General features: G+C 42.5%; 1 protein-coding gene across 1 annotated transcript in view; it reads right to left on the reverse strand.

Annotated features, from left to right (window-relative positions):
- cacna2d1a (calcium channel, voltage-dependent, alpha 2/delta subunit 1a) overlaps window positions 1–14,382 on the reverse strand; it is a 173,328-nt gene that overhangs the window by 129,168 nt on the left and 29,778 nt on the right. The window contains exon 3 of the mRNA XM_078164982.1: window positions 10,434–10,550. Within this exon, the coding sequence (XP_078021108.1) occupies window positions 10,434–10,550 (117 nt within the window). The remainder of the gene's footprint in view (window positions 1–10,433; window positions 10,551–14,382) is intronic.

The following is a 14,382-nucleotide window of genomic DNA, read 5'->3' on the forward strand; positions in this document are numbered from 1 at the left end:
GATACATGGCAGATACAAATCCATGTTTCTAGGACATCTTTGATGGGTTGGAGACAGACAGTAAACACACCATAATGTGTGCACTGACATGAAAACAGTAGACTAGAAAGTAATTCTGCTCCTCTGTTCGTCTGTCTTTCTATCTGTTTGCTTGTGTGTGTGCATGTGTGTGTGTCTGCTCATCTAGCAGTGATACAAGGCTATTACAAAAATAACATATGAAAGAAAAATGGACTAGACGTGGAAATTATTGCAGCAGATCAGCGCTGCAGCGATAGTTTTGACTCGTTGAAAGCTTACGGAGCAGCAACCTCCATGGCTAGCTTCCCAGTCTCCAGGCGCTTTCGGCTCATGTTTGAAGATGATGTAGAAGATAATGAAGATGAACCTGGTGGCTCTGGAGCTCCGTTGCTGACCTTGGAGCTCCGTGGCTTGCTTCTAGGCTGTAGTGTGTTTTGCGCCACTTCTACCTCTTGTTTAAACCCGGCGTTCTCACCCAGGTGTGCTCTCAGGTAACTATTTGGCATCAGTTAATTTAATGTGAACTGGTACTTGGTGGTGCTGATGTAATTCACTCGGGACCCTTAACAGCACCAAGTTTGGTGCCCAACCCTTTGCCCAAAGTCCTGAAAAATGACTGAATATAAAGGTAAGGTGAGGTGACTTGAGGTAAAGTAAGGTAAGGTAATTCTTTACTCGACCCACAGTGGGGAAATTCGCAACATAGAGATTGGCAACGTGTCTCCATTTCTTCCCACTGTACTAAATGCAGCCTATATTCCAGATACAGGTGCTGCAGTCTTGCCCTGGTGACCTCATTAAGGGCCAGAGCTTTGGTTTTGAGTTACCCCCAAATACACCTGTTCTACCTAATCACAAGCAGAGCCATTGATCAGGAGTGCTGACTCATATAGCGTCAATCATGACGCCAAACCCCCTTTCCATATGCTCAAATGACTAATTAAAACCAAACTTATTAGAAAAACATGGACTTAGACATATTTCAAAGAAATAATACCTACCTAAAATAATAAAAACCATCTTTGAGAAAAAATTATTTGACCTGTACTTTCAATTTTTCATTGAGGGTGTGAGGTTTATGAACTATACTGCAACCAGCCACCAGGGGGTGATCAAGATGTTTTGGTTCCACTTGGGGTGCCGTCATGCAGTCGATCTTTGGTCCTGGGCAGTGCCAGAGTATACGCGTCATTTGCTAACAGCTAGCTTTTTGGGACCAGGCTACTTCTTTCACTATTTTCATTATTTAATTTTATCAAAAGTCATGCATAAATCCGCCAAATATGGGAGATTACACTGAGGTATGTAAGTGGCAGGGCTTCTGCACTGACATTAGTGTGTACTTTTTACACACTTACAGTTGCCACTGTTGACACCTGGCATTAAACAGCTGAAAGACAGTCTTGAGAATTAAGATTCCCATCTTGTAAACCACCCAAGACAGAGTCAGACCCACTGAGAATGATAATACACATGATCTGTGCCATGCATGTTTTTGCTATGATGACAGATCTGTCTCCCTCTAAGTAGCCACAGCTGCCAACGTTTGAGAGATTGCATGTCAAGGGAGCACCGACGTCAAACGCTGCGGCTGAATTGAGGTGACAGGATGGGCAGATGTCAGATTGACAGACAGCAAATCCAAGGGGGCCCCTGATTAAGTTAATGACAGCAGCCATCATTCTAATGGGATTGTGTTCCTTGACAATTGCTGGCAAACACACATACGCCCAGACTCACACACGCACACAAACAAACAAACAAACAAACAAACACTTGCAAAGCATAGCCAGAGGAGACAAGTTGCCCTACTGTAAAGAGAAATGCCACCAGTCAGGGAGGCGTTGTCTTCCCTGCTTATTTCAAGCACAACACAGCCTGAACTGTACAACTGCAGGGGGTGAAAATACAGACGATTTCAGTGGGTTGCAAAGCGCTCTGGCACGAGGTCATACAGTAGTTATTCAAAATTCTAAATTCAACCCTTACACACCTTGTTTGTGGTGGTGTGATTCACAGATAATGTGACATCATGGTGAAGATCCACAGGAAAAAAGGAATAGATAAAAGGCAGCCTATATAGTTCATATTAGGGATGTTGGGTAAAGTTAATTTTGCTTTTGATAACCCAACACCCGCTAACAGGTGTAAAATACAAGAAGCCTTTCCTTTTAGTTTGACCATCCATTTATTCAGTGAGCTCTCGTGCCACAATATAAAGTACAGTCCATTTAGAAGTGATAAAAAAATTTTTTTTTCTGGAATAAATGTCTTTCCTTTTACTTTATTTTCTGTTTGACAGACAGCTGGTTAGCCGCGTATACATAGGGAAACGAAGTGACCAATGCCCAACGTCAGGTCTCCACTGGTTAGCTAAAGTTAGCCTTAGCCGCCCTGCACTGCACACCATCTGGGTCTGATGGGAGCTAGCCAGCATCACTGCTCATTCGGCGACTACCACTGGCAACACTGTCCACGTAGCTTAGGCTATACAGCAAGCACATTTACAAATTCCAGGATAGCGAAGGAATGGCCCCACTTATTTTGCCTCTGATTGGCTTACCCTCACTTTCTTATCCGAACCCTAACCAGTCCCACTCCTCTTGCCTATACCTAACCAATCCTGCCAATCAATGCAACGAGTACGAGCCAATCAAAGGGAGCACAGGGCAAGTCATTTCTTTGCTATCATAGGATTTGCAAATTTGCGTCCAGGTGGGGGGACAACGTTGCTGTAGAAACATGGTTGCCACCCTCCAGTCTCCCCCCCAAGTAGCTCAGTTGAGTAAGCAGCTTCATTTTGAGCCGTAGCATGGTTAACTAGGTTAGCACCACTAGCTGTTTTGACAGTGCTAACAGTGCAGACAGAGTTAACACATAGTTACCGATGCTTAAGGACATAAGCAGCTCAAAGCTGAGCCGCATAATCCCCGGGGTGACCTGGAAGGGGACTGGAGGGTGGGCTCACTGTCTCCATGGCAATGCTGTTTGGTCGGGATGGCGTTACTAGTAATAACTGCTGAATGAGCAGCACCACTGGGTAGCCACCACCAAACCTCAGTGGTGTGCAATGCAGTAAATTAAAGAGCAGCGTACTTATGTGTTTACCTTACTTCAGTTGTTAACCTGCTTATTTACTCTATGTTTGTTGTCATTGTTTGCGTGTCCTCTGTGTGCATGGGTATGAGTGTGTGTCCTCTTAAGGGTTGTTTTTCTGTTCTGGGTGGGTGAATTTAGGGTGTTCTGGTGGGTGGAAATTAAGCTGGAACCTTTCTTCAGTACTTTGTTACTGCTGATGTACCTCATCTATGCATCTGAATGTACTACGGGACCACTCCAGTGTTAAAATCAATAAAGAAATTTTTGGAGAAATTAAAGAGCAGCAAATTTAGTCCTACTGATCACCATTTGTAACCGGTCAAATATATATTTGGCAGTTAACCAATTAATAATGGATATCCCTGATTTAAAATACAAATTGGTTGGTCTCAATTCCTACAAAATAAAATTGTGGAAATGTGTTTGGAGACAAATCCAGGACGATTCATTTCACCAAAGCAATGACAACGGAAAAAAATAAGTTTGTGCTTTTGGCTGTGATTAACACAATAATCTGACCACAGGTTTGTGACTTTGCTCCTGAGTTGGCTTTACACAGGTCTCACACCACTTGACTATGATATAAAAACCCATAGTGTTACTACAGTATGAGTTGATGATTTTCAGAAAGATACCCAGCTTGGTTCAGACAATGTTGACCACAGTTTTTATCCAATATACTATTTCAGCGTTGCTACCATTAACTGGAAAAGTATGATGCAGTATCAAGTCCTACAGCTTTGGCTTTTTATTTGGAGTAACCATTTTAGTAATATATGGTCTAGGCCAATAACCAGACACCCCAGATGGTTTGTTACACAGAGCCAAGTTGTTATTGGAAACTGTTTGGAAAAGGGCAGGCGCTTTCAAAAAATACTTGGCAGGTGATTGGATGAACCATCTGTCTATCACTGTCTATCACAGGCCAGTCAGGAAAACATCTTTTCCATCAGTGCCGTTCTTTGCTCTCCTCTCAATTAAGAGATGCTCTCTAGATATAAGTGATGCTATTGCAGCATCTAAGCTAAGCTCGTTAGGAGCCACCATCACTATTTGTTGTGTCGTCACAACAAACCACGCCAGTAGCTGCTAGTATCTCCTCACAGGAGGCTGGTTGGTACCACTGGTGGTTCACACATAGGCAGCAGTAGCTCAGTCCATAGAGACTTGGGAACCTGAGGGTCACCTGTTCAAGCACTCATACAGACCACATATGGAGCATGGACTGGTAGCTGGAGAGGTGCCAGTTCACTTCCTGGGCACTGCCGAGGTGTCCGTGAGCAAGGCACTGAACCCCCAACTGCTCAGGGCGCCTGTCCAAGGCAGCCCCCTCACTCTGACATCTCTCCATTTAATGAATGTGTAGGTCCTGTGTGCATGTGTGTAATTTGGGCCTGTGTGTATATGACAACAGAGTGAAAAAAATTGAATTTCCCCTCAGGGATTGATAAAGTCTTTTTCTTAAACACATTACTTGAAGCCTGACAAGATGGATTTTTGTATAATGTCATGATGTCACGAGAATCCAGCTGCAGTGCAAGGCCACTAGAGGTCAATGCTTTACAAAAAAAAAAAAAAAAAGTGTGTTAAGATCTATTTACTTTCTTTAACCATCAGATGACCTGGAACTACTGGCCTAGGGTAAAGTGACAGTTCCCCCACAAATCAAGTATAGGTGTGCCCTCTACCTGTAGTGCTATTTATCAGTCTACATTGTTTTTGTGTGAGTTGCCGAGTGTTGGAGATATCGGCTGTAGAAATGTTTGCCTTCTCTTGAATAAAATGGAACTAATTGGCTCTCTGTTTGTGGTGGTCAAAGCACCAAGCGCATCACCATGCAGAAGGAAGCATGCATCAACTCCTGGACAAGAGGTTTGTGCTCGTGCCAGCACAAGATGTAAATATTAATGGCGTCCTCTTTGGCTGAGCTGTAACATCAGCTAGCCGAGTAGTAAATTTTTACAGCCACATCAAATCCGTAACTTCATCTGCCTACTACCTTTTAAAACACATTGCTAGAGTCAGAGGAATTATGTCAAAGCAGGACCTTGAAAGGCTCACCCACGCCTTTATTTCCTGGAAGGGTCTGTTCGTAGATTTTTCGTAACAGCTAGGGTCCTGACTAAAACTAGGAAATATGACCACATTACACCAGTTCTAAAAACCTTACACTGGTTATCTGTCACTCAGATAATTGATTTCAAAATCTTGCTGCTTGTGTAAAAATCACTCTGTGGCTCAGCGCCCAAATATCCCTCTGAAATGCTTGTGGCATGTGAAGCTTCTGGGACCCTGAGGACACCTAGGGCTTCTGGAGTGATGTGAGCACTTTGCCGGACTGTCGTGTTGAAAAGGGAGCTGAGCCAGAAGGCAAAAATTCCGATTTACTGGTCCATCTTTGTCCCAACCCTCACCTATGGTCATGAGCTCTGGGTAGTGACCGAAAGAATGAGGTCGCCGATACAAGTTGAATTTCCTGTGTGAGGTGGCTGGGCTCAGCCTTAGAGATAGGGTAAAGGAGCCCAGACATCCGGAGGGAGCTTGGAGTAGAGCCGCTGCTCCTTCGCGTCGAAGGGGGCCAATTGAGGTGGTTCAGGCATCTGATCTGGATGCCACCTTTGCTCAGCCTGCCTACCCTAGCAACCACCCAGCTTCGGATAAGCGTTTGAAAAAAGGATGGATGGATGGATTTTATATCGTCTTTCTTTAGTCTTTTATTGTAAATCTGTATCATTTATCATGTTATGTGCTCTACAAAAAGGTATGGTCTTTCTTGGTGAGCTAGCAGTAGATGCACACTTCCTTCTGTCTGGTGATACAGTTGCCAGGTGTAGTTTGGTAGACAGAAAGTAGTTCAGGGGATTATCTTTAGTAACTGGGTCATGATTTCTAGAAAGAGACATTGCTGTTGAGTTTTCAAATGTTAGCTTTTGATGCTTTGAGCACCACAGGCTGAGTGCCATCTAGTTCCATTATATTTGAGAGAAGACTCATCTCTACGGCCGATATCTCCAACATTCGGCAACTCACACCAAAACCACCTAAACTGTTAAATGGCACTGCAGGTAAGAGGAAAAATATGTATGTTTGTCTTGAGAGTGAACTGTCCCTTTAAAATGTATGGGCTTATTGGCTTGGTTTATCAAGATAAACAGATATGGAACAGGAAAAGCAATAACTATGCTGCATTCCTGAAGCTGAGCCACTTCTAGGACTCTTAGTGCGTGCCCACTCACTGACATTGCTCACTGTGACACTTAATTGAATGGAGCCATTCTTAATGTTATTATATACACCGGCGCCTTTCCTGCTTTGGCATGTTAAAACGTAGCCTATGCCGTGAAAGGGGCAACTATTTCTTTGGTGGCTGAGATAATGCCATGTTTCTGCTGCTTCCATGCCAAATAGGTCTATTATTCAAATGTTTATTCCTGCAGTGCTCAGCCGGATGTCATGATACAGATCACACTATCAATATGTTATTACATATCTACAGTAGATGGGCAGGTTAAGGAAAAAACAGGCCTTCCAAAAATGCCATTAGCAGTGTCTATTCACAAAATAGCTAGAATTCAGTGTGAGAGTATGTGGAGGTGGAAACTTTTTTTATGTACCGTGGCACATAGCAGTGCTGTGTGAAAAGGATGAGAGTGCTGCCTGTTGAATTGTGTACTAAAAGGCCAAGATCTTAATGGACGGGGGGGTCTGTAATAGGCTTCTAGTCTTTTGTACGCTGCCTCATGGGAGGTGTGGCTTAGTGCACTCATGGACTTCCTACCACTCTCCCTCTACTCATCATCATTTCTCTCTCGTACACATCAGGCCATTCAATTTCTCTCAGACAGAAAGCTATAACCTCTCACACAATGATCACTTCATCCTGTGTGTAATCAGCCCCTTCCAAATGGAACAAGGGATGGACAGAGAAAAGGGAGGGAGGGAGGGATGAAAGAAAGTGAAGGATGATGGGAACCGAAAGAACAAGGAGGGGTTGAGTCAAAGGGAGGGGATCATTACCGCATAGACTGAAACCTGTGCGGAGAAATATTAGATTAGTGTAGGTCAGGTCAGGCACGTTACAGATGCTGTGCTCGTCCTTTCCCTCCCTCCATTTCAATCTGTGATTCAGCTAAGTGGACACACCAACTATTTATGGTCCCTTACATAAATTGATGGCCATAAAGTTGGCTCAACTCCACTTCATTATACAGAACACCATTTACAGTAGCTACCACGGGCCATATCCTCTTCAGTGCTAATGCAGTGACAAGTAAACACGCAGTACTTTCTGAGTGGCACAAAGAACATCAGCATATGGTGTTGGGCTTAAAAAAAAAAAAAAAAATCATCCCTGCCTCCCCTTGCTGTTTTCACACTTCCAGCAACGGGCTTAACAACTGCCTTTAATTCGCGCAGGTGAAATACACAGCAGATGGTGTTGATGAAATGTAAGAACACAGCCTATAGTTTAACATCTCTATTCCGCTGCCATCAATTCACTGAGCAGTCGTGTTTCTCTCCCAAGGTGCGACACAACAACACCAAAAACTAATTGTCCCTCATCCCCTGGCAATTATTGGGATGTAAGAAAAACAAAATGCTTGGCTGGATTGATGGACTAATCAATGAGTGTGTAACTATGGCAACAGGCTGTCAGGACTTAATTGGATATTTCTGGCTCTCGGAGTCGGATTGATCGAGACCGGGGAATGCCCCGAGATCCTAATCTAGTTGGCCAAATACTGCTGTGTTTAAACTAAGGAGCAGTGAAAGGTTGTACAGATCAATTTAGCTCATTGTCCTTTGTAACTACATGGAAACAAGACTCAGAGTCTGTAACCACATGAGCAGCACTGTCAAATTTTACCTCACCTCCAGCTGGAGAAAAGACCCATTAAGACCCACTAACATCTGGCTTTTGTTTTGGTGGGAAAGGTTACAATTAACCTTTCCCTAAGCCCCGCCCCTTTGTGATGGTCCAAAAAGCTGTCAGAGTAAGCATGGAGCCCACACTGTAACTAACTGCACTCCCTGAAGAAATATTATCATATTTTTGGAAAAATGAAAGAGTGACTCCAGAGAGAAGCAGACAGAGGGGTCTACAGTCTGTGTTTGAAGGATATATCCAGGATGTCAAACTGACTCAGCAGCAACAACAGGTTAAAAAGACAAAGATAGTTAGAAGCTAAAGCCGAACTATAGGCTACAGATCACAGTGTAAAAGTGAACCACCACATCACTGCTGATCGCCTCACAAGACAATGAATATAAAGGGAAACTTGCTGATATTGAACCAGCTGTGTGGCATCGCAGTGTGTGCAGATGGACCGTGTTTGGCTTTGGCCCCGTGGCACTGCCAGTGGTCGGACCTCCACTGCTGGACTGTTGGGAAGCCCCAGGGGAAGGCCAACAACGTTCATCTGCGCACACTGTGATGACACAGAGCTGGTTGAATATCAGCAAAGTTTCTCTGCTTCCCTTCACTGGTTCCTGTACAGCAGGGTCAGTCTTTGTTTCACTGTTATAATCATTAAAAAGCAAAAGCAGCATGTGTATACATTCAGTAGGCTATATCTTCAGTAGCTAGCTAGCTAACCCTACACTTTTCAGGGTTTGATTTTGGTTTTGGAACAGGGAAGAAACGTATATCTTTTTCCAACCTCTCCAGGTAACGAGTATCATTAACACACGACGTGCCCCAGGCACAACATTTAGCTCCAAATCCACACAACCAGCCTGAAAATGAAGGAAATCTGAAATGACTGCATTAGAGTCAATGGAGCACAGCTGTGTTGTTGTCGGACCTTGGTCTTAGCTGGCCCGATGCTACGTTATGATTGGCCAGTCTGTGGGACTAAGCAAACTTAGCCAAGAGTCAATTACGTCCACAGTCTTGGTAGCATACTCACTTCACATCTCCTTTCAGAGGGCAAAACAATGGACAATCAACCAAAACTTCATCCAACATGTCATAAAATGGGCAAGTTATAGAGTGTTTGCGCACTGTCACCAAAACAATCACCACGTACTGCAATGATGACATCGTCCTTGTATGGAAAGCATCAGAACACATTTGCATGTACGCTACCAAAGTTATTTGGTTAAATGCATCCTATATCACCTTGCCAAATGGTCTGTGTGATCAGAACACAAAGCATCTTGGTGGTCATTTACGCTTGTTTTGAGCACTGTCGACACGTTATTTCCTGGTATAAACAGGCTCTAAGATTTCTCCTCTGGAGACCATGACTGTCTGTACAAACTTTCTGGCAATCTTTTCAAAAGTTGTCAAGACATTTTACCAAAAGCCAAAAACATCAACCTGCTGGTGGCGCTAGAGTCAAAGTCAGGGGACCATAAATGTCTCTACACAATTCCCTGGCAATCAATCAAGTAGTTGATATTTCAGTCAAGACCAAAGTTGTGGATCAAACTTACTGATTAAGATTGTTTGTCTACAGCAACATAGTCAGCATGGCTAATGTTCTGTTGTACTTAACATGTTCTGTGGTTTCTCAAAAGGTTGTGCAGTATGAACTGTTATAGGTGTGCTGTGTGGTTCACCCAGAAACTCTGACACCACCTCACAGCTCTATCAAGGTCTATGAACTGTCTCGTCAGCCATTCAACCAGAAGAGTTCAGCCACTTGTGGTGAACACTATCGGGAACACTTTACTACAAAATGAAACTGTCTGCCAAGTGTAGTCCTTATAGCATTTTCTTTCTGTCTGGCTCAGACAATGACCCATGAAGGCAGCAGGTATGGATTATATATGTGGGCAGACTCAGCGTCAGTTGTCACAGGAAGATGAAGGATTCCTTAAAGTTGAAACTAAACGAGGTCGTCTATGACAATTTTATTTCAAAACAGCAAAAAGTGATCCAACAAATACACATACAATGAAATAGTATCATTTTTTGGCAGTTTTGAACCCAGACTGGTAACTTTGAATTAAGTCATCTAGCTGGAGGATGTCTGCTTATATTGGATCAGTGTATGGCCTGGAGCGGTGGCTGTGTTCCAGTGTCTGCTCTGACGTGAAATGAGGAGGAGCAGATTGTTTCTGTGTGTTTCCTTGGGCTCTGGGCACTGTGCTAGGAGAGACACACTGGATCTGGTGTCACAAACACACTAGAGTTTGCATTTTTTTTTGCTTTTGTTTTGTTGTTTTTGTTTGTATCGCAAACAAAAGAGATTAATAGCTTTGAATGGTCACGTTGAGTAAAAAGAAGGTGCCAAAACCGAACCTCTCCTCTCGCCCAAGAAGCAGGGTTGACACGTGATCATTCTGTGTTAGGGGATCACACTTACCTTCAGGGCTTGGGAGCGGTTAGCCAGCAGTTTCTCTATATTCCCAGCAGCCGTCGCCACCAGTTCCCGTGCATTGTTGGTTTCCACGCTGAAGTGAGGTCTGTGTTGACGATATACCTGAGACAATCAGAGGAGAAAAAAATCAGGTGTCGTTCAGACTGAAAACATTAAAAAAGGCCACAGGCTGTCTTGGTGGAGGATTAGGTTTTTTAGGTACCAATGAGACAAGGTAATACAACCCAGGAAGGCCAATTAGAGTTAGTGATGTATGAGTTTGAAGGCTTATCAGTCACCAAAATGCTGCACAGCAGTTGGTGCCTTAACCCTTATGCCACCAGGGAACACTATGCAATTACATGTCTTTGATTAGGCCATACAGTGTTGATTCAAGTTGTATGTACTTTTTTTTTTACCAGATGATTGGCACCCCAACTGTGCCACTGCAGTGGTCCAGTTTAAAATGAGGTGGTTGCATGATGATGATTAGAAAATAAAAGAATTAACTTAAGTATGGCAATTTTTCGTTTTACAGATTATTAAGTCAAATGCTGAGGTGGAAAGATGTTGCTGATTTTATTGTGGTAATCTACGAGTAACGTGTTTCTAGAAAAACGAAAATCGACGCAAGAAAGCAGGCAATGGCAGAAGCCGTTAAGCTGTTTAAATAGAAACTTGAATTCAGCCAGGCCAGCACAACGATTGATGGAAGAGAGTAGATCACATGATTCCTTTCTATACAACCAATTGGTGAATCTCATTCAGGGCGCCCTATTTAAACTGCTCTGGCCTGCCTACTGTTGCTGCTTCCTCTGCAAGCTGCTTTGCAAAACGGCTCCACCCCAGCTCCTCCTTTTCATGCTGTGTCTGACTATCAATGTCATTTCTGTTTGTCATTGATGCTGCTCTCTTCTATTCAATGGGGGGTCTTTGCTGCTGCTCTTCCTGCCTTAAGCTTTCCGTGTAGGCGCATGGAAGGGCAGGGAGGTTTGCTCCTTCTGCCTCTGGCTTTGCTCATTTGCACATGGAAGGGCAGAGAGGTGTGCTCTCTCCGCCTTAGGGTGTCCATGTAGGTGCATAGAAGAGGCTTTCTGTGTAGGCCTAGGTAAAGCAGAGAGGCCCCAGAACAGAGCCATACGACCAAAGATAATACTACAAATGGAAATAAAGTTTTCTTTGACTAAAGTGTTCCTGAATGAATATTTAATGTACCACCTTTCACAAAGCATGGTCACAGAGTGCCTAACTGGAATAAAATGGTTAAAAATAAGCCCTAATAATGACGAGTATAGGTATGATGGAGGGGTAAAGACAGGTAAAACAGTCAAAAGGGCTTTTACGGAAAAAAAAACAGAGTGTGGTACTTCCGTACAAACCTCATGATTTCAACCACTAGTTGGCTTTAAATAGCCAACATTTCTATGTAAAATTCAGAAAACAAACAAGTACCTCAAAATTATGAGCAGCATGTACGTACTTTCTTAGCATTAAAACCAATCGTCCTCAAGTCCTTCAGTCTTAAGATATCTTCTATCCCCAGTATACTGTTCTGTATCTGAGGCTGAGGATGTTACTCTGCATCACTGGTCATCCTCTACTCTTCATCAGTCTTCACTGACCAAAGCACAGTGATTTAAAAAAAAAAAAAAAGAATCTACATGTCCACTGATTAAATTGCAATGTCAGGTTATGTAACAAGACCATTTACTGCGCTATGGAATATGCTCCAGTAAAAGAAATAAGAAACACAAATGCCAAACAGCCAATTATTTAGCAGCCTGGAGGGAATTCGTTGTCCGACATTCAAACCACAGAACTCACGCGCGTCCATGTATTTGTCTTCATCCTCCAGGCGTCCGATGGATTTTTTTTTTTTGCTTTAGTGCAAGAGTAATACTACTGATTTTTAGATGTGCATCAAGTTATTGCAAAGTATTTTCTTGGAATTTCTATATTTAATCTGTGTGTTGTAATTGGACGCAGTGTCCATTATATTGTGTCTTAAATAACAAAAGATGGGCTACAACTGTGCGCATAAAAGTCCAGCACTTGTGTTTACCATTAACAGCGCTCCAGTTGTAATTTACAGGATGAACCGCACAGGCAATCTGGATAATTTCTCCACATGTATTATTAACTCACAAGCTTCATAACACTTCCTTTTAAATTGTGCATGCTGTGTACAGTACACTTGGTTTAAACAAGGGTGTCCCCAAAAGCATCAGCTCCTGTTACAGCAACAGTCTGAGAGGCTTCAGTTACACAAAATTTCACCAGATGAGTTTAATTCTCATTTCTGCTGACAAGTCATGCCACCACATCAAATAAAAATGCATTTTGTAATGATTTGCGTGAGGCTTTGAAGCAGACTGATTATATTCTCGAAGGGAGCGGGAAGCAAAAGTGCCAGATGCATTATGTCAATCAATGTGGATCTAAAAAGCTTCTTCTTCTTCTTGTCAGATGTGGGCTTGTGTGTGGGTGTGTGTGCAAGGACTATGGCCGTCACTGTATAGTCGTGACGCTGATCTTATCTGAGCGTGTACATTGGGCTGGCAGAATGAAATGAAATGATGCAGCGCTATGTCTAATGAGAAGATACTATATATAGACCGCTGATGTGTTGTGACAGCTGAGGTCGTACAAGGAGGGTTAGTGAGAGTAAGGAAAGCAATAACTTTAAGTATAATTCTTGTCGATACTCAATCTGTTTAATGGGTTTTATTTAAAGAAAATTAATTAACCTAAGAAATCATTATAGCCATGGTGTTTTTATCAATGTATTCTATTTTATTATATTCTCTGTTATTTCACGTTATGTTGTTTTCTTTCATTTTATTTATTTTTTTCTTTTGTAGTCCAAACTATAATAACCAAAAAGGAGATATTTAAACTTAATATTTTTTGTTTGCAGCGGCAGTGTCCCCTACAAAAATTAATATTTCTGGTTCTGTCTTAGTGAATCTATAATATAATATATGGGGGCACTAAAAATAAAAATTAAAAAATATATTACTTATATTCCAACAGGCATAAGGGCAGTTTACCAAGCTTCAAAGCGAAAGTTAGCCATCGCTTAGTCCCATTAGTCCCATTTCTTGCAGAACGTCAATGAGTGTTGACAGTTTGTTCATTTACCTTCACCACAACTGGACTCATGGAAGAGAAACAGCAACAACCTGGAATCTCATTTAGAAACACTACATATGCACAAAACGAGGCCTGAAAGAGGCGTACGTTGCTTCCCACACATAAGTTGTGATCCACAAAAACAGACTTGATGGGAGAAACTTTGATCCATGCTTACAAACATTTGGAGACACAGATGGTGAGGTGGAAGCCCGATTGAAGAAATTGCTGAATATTTTTTAGTGCAAGTCATTTTTGGCTTTTGGATACGTACATTTTGAGTATGGATCCTATGCACTGTTTTATGAATGAGATCCCTGGTCGCACAGAGATGTGCGAAATGCGAAATGGCCAGCACCACGAAAACAGTGCAAATGAAAGTCAGTTAGGTTCAGGCCCCCGGGAACACTGCTTAGCATTGCAGCTAATTTTTCCCAGTGGCCACTCACAGTATTGCAGTGGAAAAACTCCCCTGTGGCTCCAAAAGCATTTTTTAGACCATCATTACAAAAGAGATTTACTGTCCTCCTTGAGGTGTAGCAACCACAATTTGGCAGCAAGCCAAACTCCAATTCACAGAGACATCAGAGTCAGGATGTAGCATTCAAGCTCCTTTAATTATTGCCGACTCAACTTTGTGAACACGGAGTGAAACTGAAATAACTAAAAATTTATTGTAATTACTGAAAGGTCTATACAAAGGGGAGGCATCTGCATAGGCATGGTTAGCTTAGCATAATTACCATTAGCAGAATTAGCATCAAAATTGCTAGCATTAGCTTGGTTAACATGAACAGTGTTAACATTAGCATCTTTTAGCATT

Source organism: Epinephelus lanceolatus, chromosome 23 (genome assembly GCF_041903045.1).
Source record: "Epinephelus lanceolatus isolate andai-2023 chromosome 23, ASM4190304v1, whole genome shotgun sequence".
Taxonomy (NCBI): Eukaryota; Metazoa; Chordata; class Actinopteri; order Perciformes; family Serranidae; genus Epinephelus; species Epinephelus lanceolatus.